The sequence below is a fragment of the Ammospiza caudacuta genome, chromosome 4 (assembly GCF_027887145.1).
Source record: "Ammospiza caudacuta isolate bAmmCau1 chromosome 4, bAmmCau1.pri, whole genome shotgun sequence".
NCBI classification, from domain to species: domain Eukaryota; kingdom Metazoa; phylum Chordata; class Aves; order Passeriformes; family Passerellidae; genus Ammospiza; species Ammospiza caudacuta.
In genome coordinates this window covers 62,250,403-62,267,996 of record NC_080596.1, presented here as the reverse complement: position 1 = coordinate 62,267,996, position 17,594 = coordinate 62,250,403, and the positions used below count along the sequence as shown (strand labels likewise).

The following is a 17,594-nucleotide window of genomic DNA, read 5'->3' as shown; positions in this document are numbered from 1 at the left end:
ATACTGAGAAATGACCTAATTAGAATAAGAAAGTATGTTTTTGGGCAAAACATATCTTTAATCTACCTGGGAAGGTGATAATATAAAACAGTGGCTTGAAGTTACCCTTAGATACCTTCAGATAAAAGGGTACACAGATGCTTTCTGTTATTATTTTGACACCAAAGATAGTTCATGATTGGAACAATAAAGAAATGATGATTTTTTCATCTTTTGATTCTTTTATATCAAGACTGGGTATTAAAAATGAAATGAGTATTATGATATCTGATCTATAGATCACATGGAAGAAACAGTGATCCCTTATGACTGAACTATGCAGGTCTATAGCTGAACAACATTTAAGTTTTTTGTTTTAACCTGTTTCCAAGACAATCAAAACCCACATTCATGACATGCATATCAGTGTTAAACAGCAAGGCTAATCACAAATTAATGTATTTCTCTACTAGACTCTCAGATTTACAGTAAAACATATGGAAATGTATAAAAATACAAAGTAAAAAGACAGTATTATTGTTTTGGGGCTTTTTCAGTAAACGCTCTTGTGAAATGCTCTATTTTGAAACATTAAAAGTAAAGTATTTGTACATATCTCTTGGTGCTAAAGCAACCACACTGCAATGATATAGTACACTTAAATACAGAAAGCATGTTAAATATGCAAAACCATAAAATAAAATACATTTATAGTTATACCATCCTATTTTTCCTTAAGTACTTACATTTGTTTCTTGAAAACCTTTAACAAAATTCTACTTGGCAGTACTCTTTTAAAAACATAATTGAGTACTTTTCACTCCTCAGATGTTCTGTTACATATTTCAAGGCTGGAGGTAAATGGTTGTAAACAAAATAACTCCACAAACACAGCTACTTCCTCTAAACCACTTGAAATTGCTGGTGATACTTTTATAAACACATCATCTTTGTTCTGCTTCCCCCAACAGAAGTCATGCTTAGAAAGCAGAGTTTCATAATTGGTAGCTTTGCCTCCTGTTATGTTATCAGTGCAGGCCAAGGCTGAAGGTAAAGGATATAAGAAAACTTACAACATGAATATTTGTGCATAACACTAATGCACTAAGCTGAGTTTTGGTGGAGTGAGTAAGTGAGACCCAACATTCCCACAGCCCAGCACTCCAGGGAGTAAATGAGGTGTGAGCAGGCCATAGCCCGTGGTTAAAGAAGATACAGCCCTGCTGAGAGGGTCAGGAAGGTGTAACCACCTGATAAACAACACTGCTCCATGGATGAGGAGATTGAAAAAAACACTTTTTTGCCTCAGCTTCAATGGCAACCTTTTCCCACTCTTCTGTCATGGATGGACAGTAGGATGGGGACTGGGGGAACAAAGTACCTCCCACTGTAAGTACAGATCACATTTGTCACCACCACACAGCTTTGTGGAACTTGATGAGATACATCCCAGAGTCCTGACAGAATTGTCTTCACTTCATCACTTCAGGCAAAAACCCTACGACCTGTGTACAACCAGTGCTAATAGACTTTGTTTGGGAATACCCTACCTGTGTCAGATTTGTTAAACTACAAGGAATTTATCAAAATCAACTGAGAACTTAATTTTATTTTTAAAATTTATTTGGGTCTGTATTTTGCTCACATTGAAATTTTGTAAATTTCAAGAGTTTCGCACTTGAAATAATGGATGCAGTGTGTTAATGCCAGTTTAAACTCATTTTGTCTTTAAAAAAAAAAACAGTTCAGTTTATGGTAAATAAAGATCTATTTCAATAAATTAATCTTAGGACTTAAATCCCCAGAAGTTCTTTTCCCCACTGCCCTTAAGGAACAGTATTTCAGTCATTTCAGACATCCATACTGCTTCAAATTCTTCTGGCTAAACAGAAAGCATTTCAGGAAGAAAAAAAAAAAATCAGAGCCATTTTGTAAAGTCCCAAGAAAGTAAACAAGAAGTAGAAGAAGTAAATACAAGTACTATAAGTCTGTTATTCATGCAGCCTCGCATGGGTGGTATTTTTATAAGTACAGGAAGGAGGCAATCGAAGGACTTGGAACTCCTTGATCCTTGTGCGTCCCTTCTGGACTGATCCTTGTGCGTCCCTTCCAGTTAAAGATATTCCAGGATTTTATGGAGGCGGGGCAGGTGCGTTTGCTGCGCACAGCCGTTCCTTTCCCCGGACCTGTGGCATTATCTGGGCGAACTCCCTGTTAGCACACAGTCCTGTGTCGCGGGCCCGCACACCCGGGCTCAGGGGCCGCCGCCTCGCAGCCCGCACCCGGCGCGGCGCTCGCAGCCCGCGGGCCGGGCGGGGCCTGCCCGTGACGCGGCCCGGGCGGGGCCCTACAAACGAGCCGGCGCCAGGCTCGGGCTGCGGCGCTGCCGGCCGGGCGAGGCGGGCGACAGCGGGCGCTCGCAGCCCCCCGCAGCCCCTGCACGCCGCCGCCGGGCGCGCTGCCCCGGACGCGCTGCCCCGGACGCCGCCGCTGCCACCCGCGGGCGCCCATGGAAGAGCGGGGCGAGCGCTGCCCCCCGGCCCCGCGCCCCGGCGGTGAGTGAGGCGGGTGCCGCGGAGGGGAGCGGCGCGCCGGGCCGGGCGCTGCCGTGCCCGTGTGGGAAGTTCGGGGTGGGCGAGGGTGCCGGCGGCCGTGGGTGGGCTCTGCCGGCCCCGGGGAGCGCTGGCGCTGCCGCCCGGCGCCGCCGCCTGCCCGGCACCTGCTGCCGGCAGGTGGGAGCCCCGCGGCCGCGGCAGGAGAGCGCCGCTGTGGGGCTGCGGAGCGACTGCCCGGCCCGGCGGTACCGGAGAGCTGTGCCCAGCCTCGGCAGGGACGCGCCGAGCTGCCTCAGCCCTCCGGACTCACGGAGCCAGGCTCTGGGAGGCAGCGCTGCCCGTGGGGATAGGAGAGAAAGCTGCGGGGAAAAGCAAAGTGCTCGGCAGCACCTGGCCAGGTGCGGCTTCTGGGCACTTTCTTCATCTTCTTTCTCCTGTGGCAAAATAACAAGCGCAAGTAAGGGCAGAGTGGTGGGGCTCTGGAAGCGAGGCGCCTGCCTGACGGGAGAACACTCGCAAAAGCTCTGCTGAGCATCTTCGATCCGCTCGCTCCTCACATAATGCTGGAGCCGGCGGGATGCAGCGTGCTGAGCTAGAACCTGCGAGCGGCATAGGGCTGGGGGCACAGTGGTCCTTGGGGCTTGGCAGGAGGGCACAAAGCCTTGATTCGAGCTCGTTTCTGTTCTGAAGGACTGGCACCTTAAAGCACTACAGCAAAGGCTTGGTTACTGCAGTTCTCGGTGTGCTTTGCTAGGATAAAGGTGTGTGCAGTTCAAGTCTTGTGGGGGTAAAAGGATGCCGAGAGGGACGGGTGGTAGCCTTCAGATGGAAGAGTTTGGATTTGGTCTCATCTTCCAGCCAGAAATTCAAAAGATCAGGAGGGGGCACACAGCTGAGTACAGGCAGTTCAATCATCTCAGCTGGCTGGGAATTAAAGTACATTATTCTCCTTCCTTTCTCTGTCAGTGTAGTGGGTTAAGGGCTTTCCCAGTCTCAAGACTGTTCCTCTTTGGATTTTGGTGTGGAAAGAAAAAATACCTGTGAAGTTCCAGTAATATCATGCTTGAATGGCACGGGGATAGAATGTCTGCAGGGAGCATCTTTCTGGCGTGAGAGATCCCATGCAGTGCCCACTCCCACTGAGAGAGAGCCTCTGCAGTATGTATGGCAAATGGAACATAGTAGAACACATTCATTTTGGTGAATATATATATTCTCTGGCTATCAACCCTAATTTGTAAGTATAAGTATAATAACTGCTGCAATTTACATCTGCCAGCATTTGTTGCACTCTTGAATAAGTGAATTTCTCACAATGCTCAGAAACGAGCACCTCTCAGTAAGAGCACAGTCACTGGCATCAACTTCAGCTCTCTCTTGCACATCCATCCTTTCAGGACCCACCCTCTTTTTTTCTCCTCTTTCAAAAACGCAGCGGGTTTTGATACTACATAACCAAAATTACCTCTGGTAGGTCAGCAGGAAGGTTATGCATCTGAAGCAAGGCCAGCTGTTTGTTGCAGTGGAGAGACCCTAATTTGACAGAGCAAATTCCAGCCTGAGGATTGCCAGGTTCCCATCTGTGTCCCTTTCCTTGTCAGGATACTACCTTGGTTGCTCTGAACTAGCCATATGCTTGCACAGGCATTACAGAAAACCAGAATGTGTGGAAAACACTTTCTAATACATGCATGTAGGTACAATAAATACAACTCTTCTGCTTTTTATTAGAGGAAATAAAAAAATGTTTTATTAGTCTTACTAACCTGGGATCTCTCCCTTCCCTCATCCAGAAATGCCACTCACATCGCATAAGATATCAGAACCCAAAAACATGTCAGAGCTGATGGATTTCCATGAAAACTTTTGATAATGAGAAAAACAAAACTGCAGTATGCTAAGGCAGACCAAGATGGGAGATCCTGCTGGTCATCTCATTTGTCACTCCAGAACAGGAGGGTTCCCTCCAGGTCACTGTGTAGAGCTTTGCTCAGTAAATTGATTGGTTTAGCTGAGTCTAATACAGTGATGACCTCACCAGTATTCACCCTGCTCCAATGTTATTCTGAAGGCAGAAGAGTGGAAGATACAGAAATCTACTCAGAATATGAACTAAATGAATATTTTGAGGTGTGGAGATTTTTGTTGTTGTTTTTATTTTTGCTGTAAATTACTGGTATTTGAAACAGGGCTTACATCCCTGTGTAAGAGGCAAGAAATTGCCTGGCAGAGGAAATGAAAATGGGATTGATTAGTCTCCTGTGTTCCCTATTTTAATACATCCAGTTAAGGTGAGCCTTTGTCCTGAGAGGGGGCAAGACAGGGCAGAGCCATCTTTTCACACATGCTGTTTTCTTGGGGACAGCTTTGATGAATTAGGAAGCAGCTCTATTAACTGTGCAATAGATTTCTGCTTCCTAATTAGAATGTGACCCATTTTGCTTGGAAAGTGGGGTGGGGAGCAATTTCTGGATTTTGAATTGAGCATTTGGATTTATGGAGGGGGTAGAGGAGGTAGTGGTACAGTGTACCCTCTTTACAAAACTGAATCCTGACAGGTATTTTAAAAAATTGGTAAAAGGGGTTAAGGAGATTCCATAGTACTGTTCAGTACAAAAAAAAAAAAATTCTGTGCATCCTGAGCTTTTCAAGTTATTTTTATTCTGGTGTAATGTCCCATTTTTTTTTTTTAACCTGCATGAGGTTCTCTGAAATCTAGGGTATTTTCTCTTCTAACACTTTTTATGATCTCTTGCCATGAAAGATTAGAATGGTCCCTTCTGGCCTTAAGAAAGAGAGCATGTCATATATAACCATAGTCTATTGTAAATTTGCTACCTTACTGCTCACACTGGAGCCGAACTCCTTTGGAAGTCATGAACTGGTGGCCTATCTAATTTGCATAAACTCTATTTATCACAGCAGGTGCAGAAATGCAGCAGATTTCAGCCAAAAATACTTCCTACCAAGTCAGCCTTTCTCATTTTGTGAATTTCCCCTTCCCAAAATTTAACAGCCTTTTAAAGTGTATTTCTGAAGTTTTAGTGCTGATAGACAGTATCTCATCTTAACAGCACTGAAATTATTATTAGATTTCTTAACATCTGACTATAAAAGTTAAAGCCATGATTTAATCTTTGCTGGTTGTGCAGCAGTTTTTATGTAATTTGGGAAATGTACATATCATCTAGGCACTGTGGGACAGGTTTATACAGTTGCATGTAGTTTCATGGCTCAATGTGCAAATGACTTTTGATATTTCATGATGTGATCAATAGTTTATGGTTTTGGAGACCTTCAGTAGTATGTAGTTCTATTTCCTTTACTTACCTCTTTCCTTCCACCTATCCCCATAGCACTCACTAATGTAGGAAAGTATTTTATTTGTAGTTAATTACTGGAAACTAGAATTCAAGCATTTCATTGGCAAATGTTGTGTAAAACTTTTGTTAAAATGGGTTTAAAAACCACAAGTGTATGCAGTTGGAAGTATAGGAAGAATTTCTTCATAGAGAGGGCATTGTGATACAGTTTAATAGATAAAAGTAAAAAAAAATGCAGAATATATTTTTAAGAAAAAACATTTCGTAATTTGAATTAAATTTAAAAAACCCAAAAACCTGCTCCCTATCTTTTCCTGCTCTTGGCTGAGTTTTAAGTGATAGCTTTACTGGGAATTTTTATGTTACCAGAGTACAAAGTGGCACTTGAACTAATATAAACAACTAAGCAATACATCTTGTGGTGGACAGAGTCTACTATTAGAGGATATACTGTTCATATCAATGAGTTCTTGAAGGATTTCAAGTACACTGCAATTGCTCTAGTTGGGTTTTTTTAAAGCACATCACTGAATACAAATGTTCAGAACACTGAGTCTTTATCAGTTTAGGAAGTTGGTTATCTCAGTTAGGGGAATTTTTTTCACTAAGAGAAGAAGCCAGCATAGCAGATGTGTGGGCTGTACTGCACAGCTTGGTTTAACCAGCAATGTTAGTCTTATATTTTGCAGTACCACTCTGTACCCAAATATGTGCAAGGGAAAATATAGTCCACAAATTGTCCTGAGGTTCTATCACATCAGCAAAACTAAGTATTCTTTATGGGAACAGACTGTCTTGCTCAGATTTTCAGCTCTAATCTCCCTCTACAGACAAACTTCAGCAAGTGAAGTATAGTTCTCATTCAGTCCAGACTGTATTTTTAGATGGCTGTGCAGAGATCTCTCCAGTGAAGGGATTCAGTTCTGCGAGGAAATAAAATGAGGCTATCTGAAACTTAACCTGTTTGTCCACAGTCCCTAAAGAGCCAGGAAAACACAACTTCTCTTTAATGAAGGTGAAGTCATTTGCATGCTTATGGAAAGGATGATGTCTTACCTCTCCTAGTGACTGTCCTGCTGGTACCTGGGTCCCGTTAGCTCTGCTGAATCTCTCAGTGTGTTGCTGTGGGCTTTTTTTTGTGAGGTATGACTCTGCCTGATGCTTACTGACTGCCCTACAGACACTTCTTATGCCTCTTCCTACCACTTGGGCAGCTGACTCAGAGGCTCTTGTGAAAGTTCAAAGCTAAATCTAACCCTATCCAATTCCCAGCAAAAATTAAGTTATCACTTTAGGAAAAAACTACCTTATTTTGTTAATGCATATTAAACTAAGAAGTCTGTATAATCTAGATGGTTTAGGCAGTGTCACTGGTGACACACATATAGAGGCATAGAAATACCTTTGTAGAATAGTAAGAAATATCAGAAATTACAAAATAGTGATACATGTTTCAAAGAGTACTGAAACAGGCTTAAAAGTCAATGACATATGGCAGCCTCTGGCCGTCATTCTGCATTTACTGATTAAATTTTCTATTTATTTCCAAGTTACTATTACTGTTGAATAAGCTTTAATAATAAAGTCCATATTGAATCTGGTTAAATAAACAGGATGGCACATTTCACTAATTAATTGGAGAAAGCTGAAGAAAAGATTAAGCAAAAGCAATCAGAGTTTTTGAAAAGTCTTGGTATAATCTTCAAAGCACCATTTAACATAAACTGTGTTTCTTTTACAACTTGCTCATTTAGTTGTAGCAAATACAAAAGTAATGGCTGTCAGTTAAAGTTTTTGAACTAATCTGGAACACAGGGTCATGAAGTGAAGTCATATATGCTCTGCATGACTTGTGGATGCAGTGAAGAGAATTCTTAAAGCAGAAAAGTAGCTTGGCAAAGTGCCTGCTTTAAACTCCTCAGTGCATGCTTCTTATTGTTGAAAGAGTTTTTCAGACCCACAAATTATAAAGCTATGGAATACACAATTGCATCATTTTATATAAACCACTGTAATTCTAGACAGCAAACTACAGATTGACCTAAAGCATTAAAGAGAATGTAGGACATAAGAGCTGAATGACAACCCATTTACATGCTGCTTTATTCCTGAAGACCACTCTTCTCACACATTGTGTATTTTATGCTGAATTTAGAGGCACAGTCATGTCCTTTGTGTTGCATTAATCTAACAAAACAAAATAATTGATCTAGATATCAGGCCTATACAGTTTGTGAGAAACAAAATAGAATGGAAAGAAAAGGCAGACAAAGCTCTATTACTTGAAAACAAAACAACAATAGCGTATAGGTACTCTGAATGGCATAGTTACTGATGTGGTTTTTTGGAAGTGCATAAAATAAATGCTATCAGTACAGTAGAGGTGTTCTGCAGTGGAGGATGTGCACCTGAACAAATAGCTGAGGAGGAACAATGAAGTTCTGTATGTCTGAAACAAAAGATATTCCTATGTTACAATGGGATTTCATATTGCAACAGGAAACAGTTGCTTTTGTGTATTTAGAAAAAGCTGTGCCCTACAGAAGTCTTTAACAATGGAAGACAATTGAGGCAGAGCTCCACTGAGACTCAAAAGCCTGCCTGAGGTGGGGCCCCTGGTACCACACCTGTAATATCCCACGTATTCTGATTTCAAAGATGCTGGCTAAGACAAGAGTAGAGCTAGAATGAAGAGACACCTTCCTATGTCTTTTTCTCAAAAGTTCCTATGCTATAGTCAGCTACAGGAAGGCTTGAATAAAAAAGTTGGTGACTGACTCGTATGCAAACTATGAGTTACAAATTAAGAATCCGAATGAATTAATATATAGCATTAATTTTCTTTTTCAAAGAGAAAACAAAACACCCTAAAAATCCCCCAACAACAGCAGGAAAAAAAAAAACCACCCCCCCCCCCTTTCCAATCCAGTGGTGTGCTGTCACTGAGACCAGCAGCTAAAATTTAATTTTTCCAGAGATAGTCTGTTAGAGAACTTGGCTGCTAGCATAGCATATTTCAACCTGACTATTAAGAAATAAGTGTTCCTACCAGAAGGCTTTAAATTCACTTCTTTCCACACAGTTCAACCTGTTCCTTGCTAGAATCCTATTATGCTTTTCCAATAAGGTGTTAAGACAACTGCTCCGGCTTACTATTTATGGAGCCAGTGACTTAAAATATACTGTGAAGTAAGTGGCTATTCCTTTTAATCTGTGACCTTAAAATTCAGCAGAGTTGATGTTTTGTTGTTCTTGTGTACTGAGCTGCCCATCAGTCGCTGATCCAATCTGGCTGGTGCTGTATCCTGTGCTCCCATTGCTGCTGAATATTGTGGCAGCAAAGCTCAGGGAATTTACCTACATCGAATTTTCTGTCACCCAGTGTCTTCCTCCATCAACAGCCACACTGTGGGGCTGTTAATACTATTTCTTGTTAAAAGTGATTTAGATTAAGCTGAGAATGAATAGGAGGAATGGTGGGGACAGGGAAAGAGATCAGAAGACTAATGATGACAGATGAAATGGAACTCTTCCAGACAGAGAAAACTTAACAGTGGCCAAAAATGGGAAAAAACCAAATTCCTCTGCAGAATTGCCTCACATCAGACATTACAGAATAGCCTGAGACAAGGTATGCCCATAAGCTCAAAGCCTGTGGGCATACAAGGAGGCCCTCTCTTAACTTCACATCATGACACTTTGCTTCTCTTTCTTCGCAGCCTTAATTTCTGCTTCCGAACAATATTGCTGCCTGGTAGCCCGTTAAAAATGGAAAAAGGGAAAGCAAATAAGTGATAATCAGTAGAAAACATCAGGAAGCAGACCTGTTCCGTTCAGGATGGAGTCACGACCTCTGTAAATGCAAAGCTATCAAACAGAACTTTAGATTACTTAGAAACACATCATTAGTCCTTGTTGCACTGGGACTTAGGTTATTGTGGAAAAGTCATTAGTTCCTTTTCACATTCTCTGGAGAATTTCCAAAACCTAGCCCTTGCATTTCCTCAGGTTGTTCATATGTAATTTCATATTTCAGCCCTTGTTAACTAGCACAGTATGTGCTGTTCCAGGCTTAAATTCATAATTACAGTAGCCTGCTAAGGCAAAGCAGTCAGGTACTCGGCTGTCATGGCCTCTGCTTCTAAGTGGAGTTAGAAAATACTGAAATCCACACCAGCCCTTCACTGAGGTTATAAAGTCTTTGGAAGACGTTGTAATTCAGGGAGCTTGTGTACACAGCCTGCTCATACTGCAACAATCTAATAGCTCTACTATGTGTGAAACCATTACAATTTCACTTCAAACATTGTGTTAAAAATACCCTGACCTTTAAAGGGTGTTCAGTGGTGGTATTTAGTAGTCTTTTGATAAAGCCTAAACTTAGTTCTTTACATCACAGCAGCTTGCTGGCTAACTCTTGAAATGACCTTCAGAAGTACCCATTGTGCATTTTCTTTCCTGAGTATGGAGTTGGGAACCACAGGTATTCTAGTGTTTTTTTGATTCAGTCATACTATAGTCTATGGTTTTATTATCTCACTTCTTTGCAGGGCCAGTGTGCAAGCCACCTATTTTATCCTTAGAAACAAGTAAGCACAAAGCAAAAGTTAACTTCACTTAAAAATTACACAAAATTCAACTTTTCCTTGGTGTGCTATTTATCTAGAGCTCTTCCTAATTCCTGCCCAGGATGGTGTTGCCTTCTCATGTTGGACAGTTCTATCTACATTGCATTAGCGTTTTTCCCAGGAGGTTTGATTTCTAAGGTTGCTGTTACATGATTCTTTGAGAGGCTGTAATTCCCAGACATCCTACAAGACACTCAGCTTTTAGGCATGCTCTTTTGGTCCCCTTCACACCTTTTCCTTTTTATGTTTTGTTTCTTAGACAAATCTGTTCTTGTAGACTAAAAAAACAATTCTTTTATGATTGTGGTTCAACTCGAAGGAAATCAGATTTTTAAAAAATAATAACTAATAACACCCTGTGTGCAAATGAAAGATTCATAATATTCATGTCTCTTGATGTCAGGAAATAATTTTCTTATGGCATCGTTGCACATGCCTGTCTTTTAAAACATTTAATTGCACTAAATTATCTATGAGCCTGGAGTTGGGAAAGCTAAAGTTTGTTCAGCTTTGAACAGAAAAAGATAATTTGCAGTGTGCCTGGATATAAAATAACGTGCTTTTTCTTTTCCCTCTTTCAGCAAAGTTTTTGCTTGAGAAAAACACATTTGCTCAGCAAAACAAAAACCACTTTTAAGGGTTGTTCTTGGTGGAAATTGCTCTATGCCCTATCACCTAGTTGAGTGAAACCAGACTAAGAACTTCTGTCATGGCAGCTTTTCTGCTGGGAGCTGTGTTGCTTATTGTTCAACCTCAGATAGTGCCTTCCAGACCAGCTATAAATTCAAATGCTGAGACTTCTTCTCAGTCTGTTCAGAGAGAGCTTTTAAAGAAAACATCTCAGAAAAATGACTTCAAGGAAAACATTCATTCTAATGGATCATGTCAGCAGCTGCCACAGACTATTATTATTGGAGTGAGAAAAGGTGGAACAAGGGCTTTGTTAGAAATGTTGAGTCTCCATCCAGATATTGCAGCCGCAGAAAGTGAAGTTCACTTCTTTGACTGGGAAGACCATTACAGGAATGGATTGCAGTGGTATATTAATCAAATGCCATTCTCGTATCCCCATCAGATCACCGTGGAAAAAACTCCAGCGTATTTCACATCACCTAAAGTGCCTGAAAGAGTTTATAACATGAACCAATCCATGAGACTACTCCTTATTTTAAGAGACCCAAGCGAGAGAGTGCTGTCAGATTATACCCAAGTGTTCTACAACCACATGCAGAAGCACAAGCCGTACCCATCCATTGAGCAATTCCTGATAAAAAATGGTGAACTCAATGTGGACTACAAGGCAATAAACAGAAGCTTATACTACATTCACATGCAGAACTGGCTGAAGTATTTTCCTCTTGATCATATCCACATTGTAGATGGGGACAGACTAATCAAAGATCCCTTTCCAGAAATAGAAAAGGTAGAGAGATTTCTGAAGTTATCACCACAGATAAATGCTTCAAACTTTTACTTCAATAAAACTAAGGGGTTCTACTGCCTGAGGGACGGTGGTAGAGAGCGCTGTTTGCACGAGTCCAAAGGACGAGCACACCCGCAAGTGGACACCCGGTTACTGGAGAAACTGCAGGAATATTTCCATGAGCCCAACAAGAAGTTTTTTGAGCTTGTGGGCAGAACATTTGACTGGCACACATTTGTGGCAAGTTAGTGGTAAGCTTCAGAACCTATGTTCCAGTGTACAGCTAGAAGATTTAAAAAGGGCATTTAAGCTATTATTTATTTGTAAAATCCATAAATACTTCTGTACAGTATTAGATTCACAATTGCCATATATACTAGTTATATTTTTCTACTTGTTAAATTTGAAAGCATTTTGTATTGTTTTTCATGGTTGTTAACATTGTGTATGATGTGTCTATATGAAGAAACTAAATTATTTCATTGCAGAAGGTGCTCTCTTGAGAATGTGTTGTCTTTTTAATAAATAAGAAATTCATTTCGACAGAACATTTCTGAATTATTTGAATACTTTGGCCTTCCTGGACTATTTTCTCTAATTGCTAATGAATATGCTAAATTTTACCTTTCCATTTTTCTTAAAGATTAATAATTTCTTTTCCTTTTGCAAATACTGTTGTAGCTAACAAATTGTTCAATCCTGCTTTATGAAATTATTTCCTGTCAAAGTGTTGGTACTTACACGTGTTGGGAAATGCACACCCAAAGGACAATGGATGTCTCTGTGTAATTTGATATATTAACTGCTGTACTTAACATTCATATTCACTGTTATAACAAGTGCTCCTCAATTCTTTGGCAGTACAGTGCAGGTTTCATGGCAGAACTTTAAAGATTATGTGGGGACCAGCTCATAAAATACAGTTAGATGTAGAAATACGGTCAACCTGAAAACTTCCAGTCTCTGAATGTATGTATACTTCATAAAGAGGTATGGTTGAGAGAATTTAAGCAATATAGAGACTTTTTCAAGGCTGCTTTTGACTGTTCCTACATTTCATAGCACATTTATGCTTTACCATCGCTGAAAATGAACACACCAGAAAAATTAGTTGGTCTACATTCCAGTAAGCAGGAACTTCTTTCATATAAATATTTCTACATTTGTCCCCTACTTAAGGCTGCTTTCTATGAGTTTTCAGTTGCTTTGTGCAACTGCAGATTGCCTATGGACTACTATTTGTTTAATCTCCTTCCAAGAACAACGATGCCAGGTCTTGATGAGATGTTTGTTGTGGGATTAACCCGAATTCCAGGAATTTGCCTTGTTTTTCATCTGCTAAAAATGGAAAATAGATGTTGGTACATTGGTAAAAACTGCAGTTGTCCTTATCTACAGTGGTTATGATGTGTTGTTCGCCATCAGTTTCTGGAGTTAGAGTTAATCCAGTTTCCACACAAGGCTTCTCACAGTACTTTCAATCCAAGATACTGATTTTTGTTTCATGACCTTGAGTTTAGTTGTTGAATGTGCAATGGCAACACCCAGTAAATTTGAACTTGCTACAATCCTTTATAAAATTTAAATGTGAATTCATTCATTTATTTTCTGGTGAGCTAGTGCAGACTTGGGCACTATAACAAGGTATCATCTGGATGCAAATATCCCATATTATGCCTTTTGCATGAAAATTTGCAGATGCTGTCCCTCTCTCCCACTCCTTGTGCACCTGCCCAAGCTGTATTCAACCTCAGAGAGGTTGGCAGTGTTTTATAAAGCCTACAATGAAATGGTATTGTACTCAATAAAATATTTTCTGAATTGTATTTTTCCTTCTGTATTTTTTCTTCAGTTTCTAGTTTGGAAGACCAGAATTTAGGATTCAATTCCAGTTTAGATTTCAGCTAAATGTTACTTAAGAGCTTAGCTATTGATTGAATAGTGTGTTGCTATTGATATGAAAGCTGTTGTTTGCTGCTGGGTTGTGTCTGAATGATTCACTGCTGACCCAGGATATACAACAAGGAGGCAAAGTTTCTGGTGGCAATAATGTCAAATCTTACATGAGGCAGATACCAAAAATAACAGAATCACAGTACCATCATGTTTCTCTTAAAGTTTTAGAAGAGAGAAATTCAGGGAATTTTGTGTAAGGTGGGGCAGTATTTTTTCCTACATTTACCCCATTACCTTGGTAATGTTATCTCTGCAGGAGCCAGCTGGACCAAAGTGATTTTGGCCCAGACAAAAGGCTTCCATTAGTGCCTTCCTGCAGTCTCAGATTAAGCTCACCACATTTACCAATGCTTTGCTGAGAAAGGAAAAATACTAGCAGGCATGTGACCAGGAATTGGAGGAGTACATGGAGGCAGGGCTGCAACAAGTGCACCTGCAGCAGGTTGAACAGGGTATCAGTGTTGAATTGGAAATGCCTGTGCAATACTGCTGATGGTGGTACTGAGGATACTCCTAGTGCCTAGTGCTGCTTGATACCAGTAGTTTGCCTGTCTCTAAGCAGGTCACATGCACACATTTCCCCACACACAACATGGCTTGTCTCTATAGAAAGAGAAGTGCAGCATGAAGCATTAGGTCACTATTATGTGTACAGTGCTAGGACCTCATAGAGTGTTGTCTGCAGGATCCAGAGGTGAAGTGACCACTTCAGGGGACATTCTGAAGCACAATATCACAGGAGTCACATCCTCAACACCAAGTTCAGAGGGTCTCACAGAAAGTATATCATACCCAATGCTTACACCTTGTGCAGGGACGGCCTGACTGTACAATACCTTATCCTAGAGGTAGCTTTCTGTTAGCTGTGATGGTGATGAACAATAAATCACACCCACACCAATAATAGTATTAATGTTTACCTGCCATAGGTTCAAGAGTTCAAGAGTTCCAATTCTGAAAACTATTCCATGTGAATGTTCTGTTTAATCAGAGCAACATTCATTTTCCACACTAGTTACTGTACCTAAATATATTGACTAGGCTGTTTCTAAAGAGGTGTTAGACAATAACAAAAGCCATCAGAAAGTGAAAAGAGAATGAAAGAAGAAGACAAAAGCACATTCCATTTGGGACTCTAGAAAAATTAATAAGGACCTTTGAAGGCATGTCATATCTGCTCATAAAAGAAAAAAGTCCCTGAAATACCTTTCCAGTGTTATGCAACACAGGTATTTATTTCTGTAAAGCTCTACTAGCTCAGGTTTAAAGTACAACCACTTGGGTGTTGCTCCAGAGACCTGTTTTCTCAGGGCACCTAGCCAAGCCTGTGATCACTCTTGAAAACTAAAATAAATACAAGACTTTATGAGAATTAAAAGCCGGGCACTCCCCTTGAGTACAAAAAGAAATGCCAACCAAATAATTATTCAGGGTGGCACTGCAGGACTGTCTTGCCCTTTGCGTCACAACACAGATTAGTGTGAAAGCCAGATATTGTACCTGCAGAGGACAAAGATTAGACTGTAATGATTATTCCAGGAACAATGCTGGAAGTTTATGGAAAGGGAAAAGAACACCAAAGCTATTATTTCATCAAGAGTATTTCTACATGTACTGCTGATGCTGCATGATCTTATTACATGTGCTTGGCTCTTCCTTGTATATTTTTCCTGCAGTTACAGGTGAAAAAACATCTACTGTGCTCGAATAAATCAACATTTCTTTGGAACATATAGTAAAAAAATCTATCCATTTTTAAATCTTGCTGCATTCATTGATAAATGTGTGAAACTTAACACTATAGAATATTTTAGATGAAAACTTTTCTAGTTTGGTTCTCAAAGCTGATGATTTTGTGTTTCCTTGTCTACTGCCATGTTCAGAGTCTGCAGAAAGCCAGGATTTCATTCCCTGTTATCATTCAAACAGATTTCAAAGGAGAAATATGGATTATGGAATATGGCATATGGCATATTTCCATGTATCTTCTGTTTTATCTAGCATGGCTGACCATGTATTAAAAATATCACAGATGTACTCTATGAGTAAGAGACTGTACATCAAAACTATTTCTCGTAGGAATATTCCTTCTCCATTCTTTTTTCTGAAGTCTGTGACTTGAAAGTCCTAATTATGACCACCTTGTGAATGAAATTTTTCAGAAGTATGTTATTATATGTTTTCTAATACAGTAACAAAGTAATAAAACTAAAATAAGGCCAAAGCATTAAATTAAACTAAAATAAGTCAACAAAATGTGTTGAACTTGGTACTAGGTATATACCTGCTGAAATAGTTGCAAGGATGTGCCTCTACAGCTGTAAAAATATTTTCTCATTCTTATGCCAGCAACTTTTATTTATATAACTCTAATTCCCAGTTATGCTCAAAATATTGTATTTTCGATATTAATTCCTTCATTTTTCAATTGATTGGAGAGGCCAGTTATGGGTGGAAGCCATGCAAATATCATGTGAATAGAAAAAAAAAATCATTAATAATTTCCTTACAAAAAATAAATGAGATTGTCTATGTCTCCTAGAATTTTAGCAGCGAACATTACTCTTTTCCTGCAACAATAACCCATCCACAGTAAATTTTCTACTTAAATACCACACAACAGTTGATACAGTTTTTAAGTTAATAGTGCAATAAACTCAACAGTGATGCTGCAGATTTTAAATGCCTTCTGGGAAGTATAAAATATGCAAGTCAGGGTGGGGAGCAGCTGGATGCATAGGAACATCTGATCTCATTGGTTTGAGAAAGCTTTTTTTTTTTTTAATGGTAAGGAACATGAAATTTTTGGCTTGGAGATAACTTTATGTTGTCTATGAAAGCAATGTCTTCCTTTAACTTCCAAGTCAATAATCCTATCATAATTACATCACCTTTATACTCAGTATTTATATTATTCTCTGCAAAAATGTATTTTAAGAGCTAAACCCCCGATAGCAGGTGCATCCCTTAGTATAAGAAAAAAACATTGTAATACAACTCTGACACATGGCTTCGATTACAAAGGCACATTGCCTTGCACAAAGGAGTATTCTGAAACTGATGGCAAAAGTCTTCTTTTCTTAATTTGGATGAAGATTACAGAAACAGGAACATGTGTACATTCACAAAAAACAGAACAACTAACATGCCCTCCCCTCCTTGGTTTCCAATCAATCAGTCAGCAGTATTTCATCAATAAAGATCAGACCAGCTTTTAGGATCCAGCACAGTTCAGTCCAGATAACTCTCAAAAGAAAGAGTTCTTGCAGATATTCTTAACCAAACACTTTTCAGGGTATCTCCTATTTTTGTAATTTGTGTAATTCTTCTTTCCTCCCCTGTATGCTACTGTCCTGTCACATCTGTGCTGTTAACTATTATATTATCACCCTATCAGAAATAGTTCCATTATCTGATGGTGTTTTTATAGAATACTATTCAAATGAATGTGAAATCACAGCATTATGGAGCTCAAAAATACTTTATATGTGTTTGCTCTGATATGTTTTAAATTTTATTTGAATAAAATTCAGCTTATTTGGTCTGTGTCATTGCATTTCAGGAGGAGCTATTGTCACACCATTATCACATCTATGTAGTTATCTAATGGCAAATGATATAAATAGAAATGTATAATCAAAGTAACAAAACTTTCTTGTTGCTACAGTAGCAACTATGTTATTTGACATATTATGAGACTTTCCCCCATAATACAAATGGTATCACTGTT

At 39.7% G+C, this 17,594-nt stretch overlaps 1 protein-coding gene across 1 annotated transcript; it reads left to right on the top strand.

Moving 5' to 3' along the window:
- Positions 1-2,414: 2,414 nt before the first annotated feature.
- On the top strand, positions 2,415-13,695 carry HS3ST1 (heparan sulfate-glucosamine 3-sulfotransferase 1). Its single transcript, XM_058803564.1, has 2 exons — positions 2,415-2,534; positions 11,067-13,695. The coding sequence occupies exon 2, from the start codon at positions 11,195-11,197 to the stop codon at positions 12,155-12,157; it is 963 nt and encodes a 320-aa protein (XP_058659547.1). The 5' UTR covers positions 2,415-2,534; positions 11,067-11,194; the 3' UTR covers positions 12,158-13,695.
- The last annotated feature ends 3,899 nt before the right edge of the window (positions 13,696-17,594 follow it).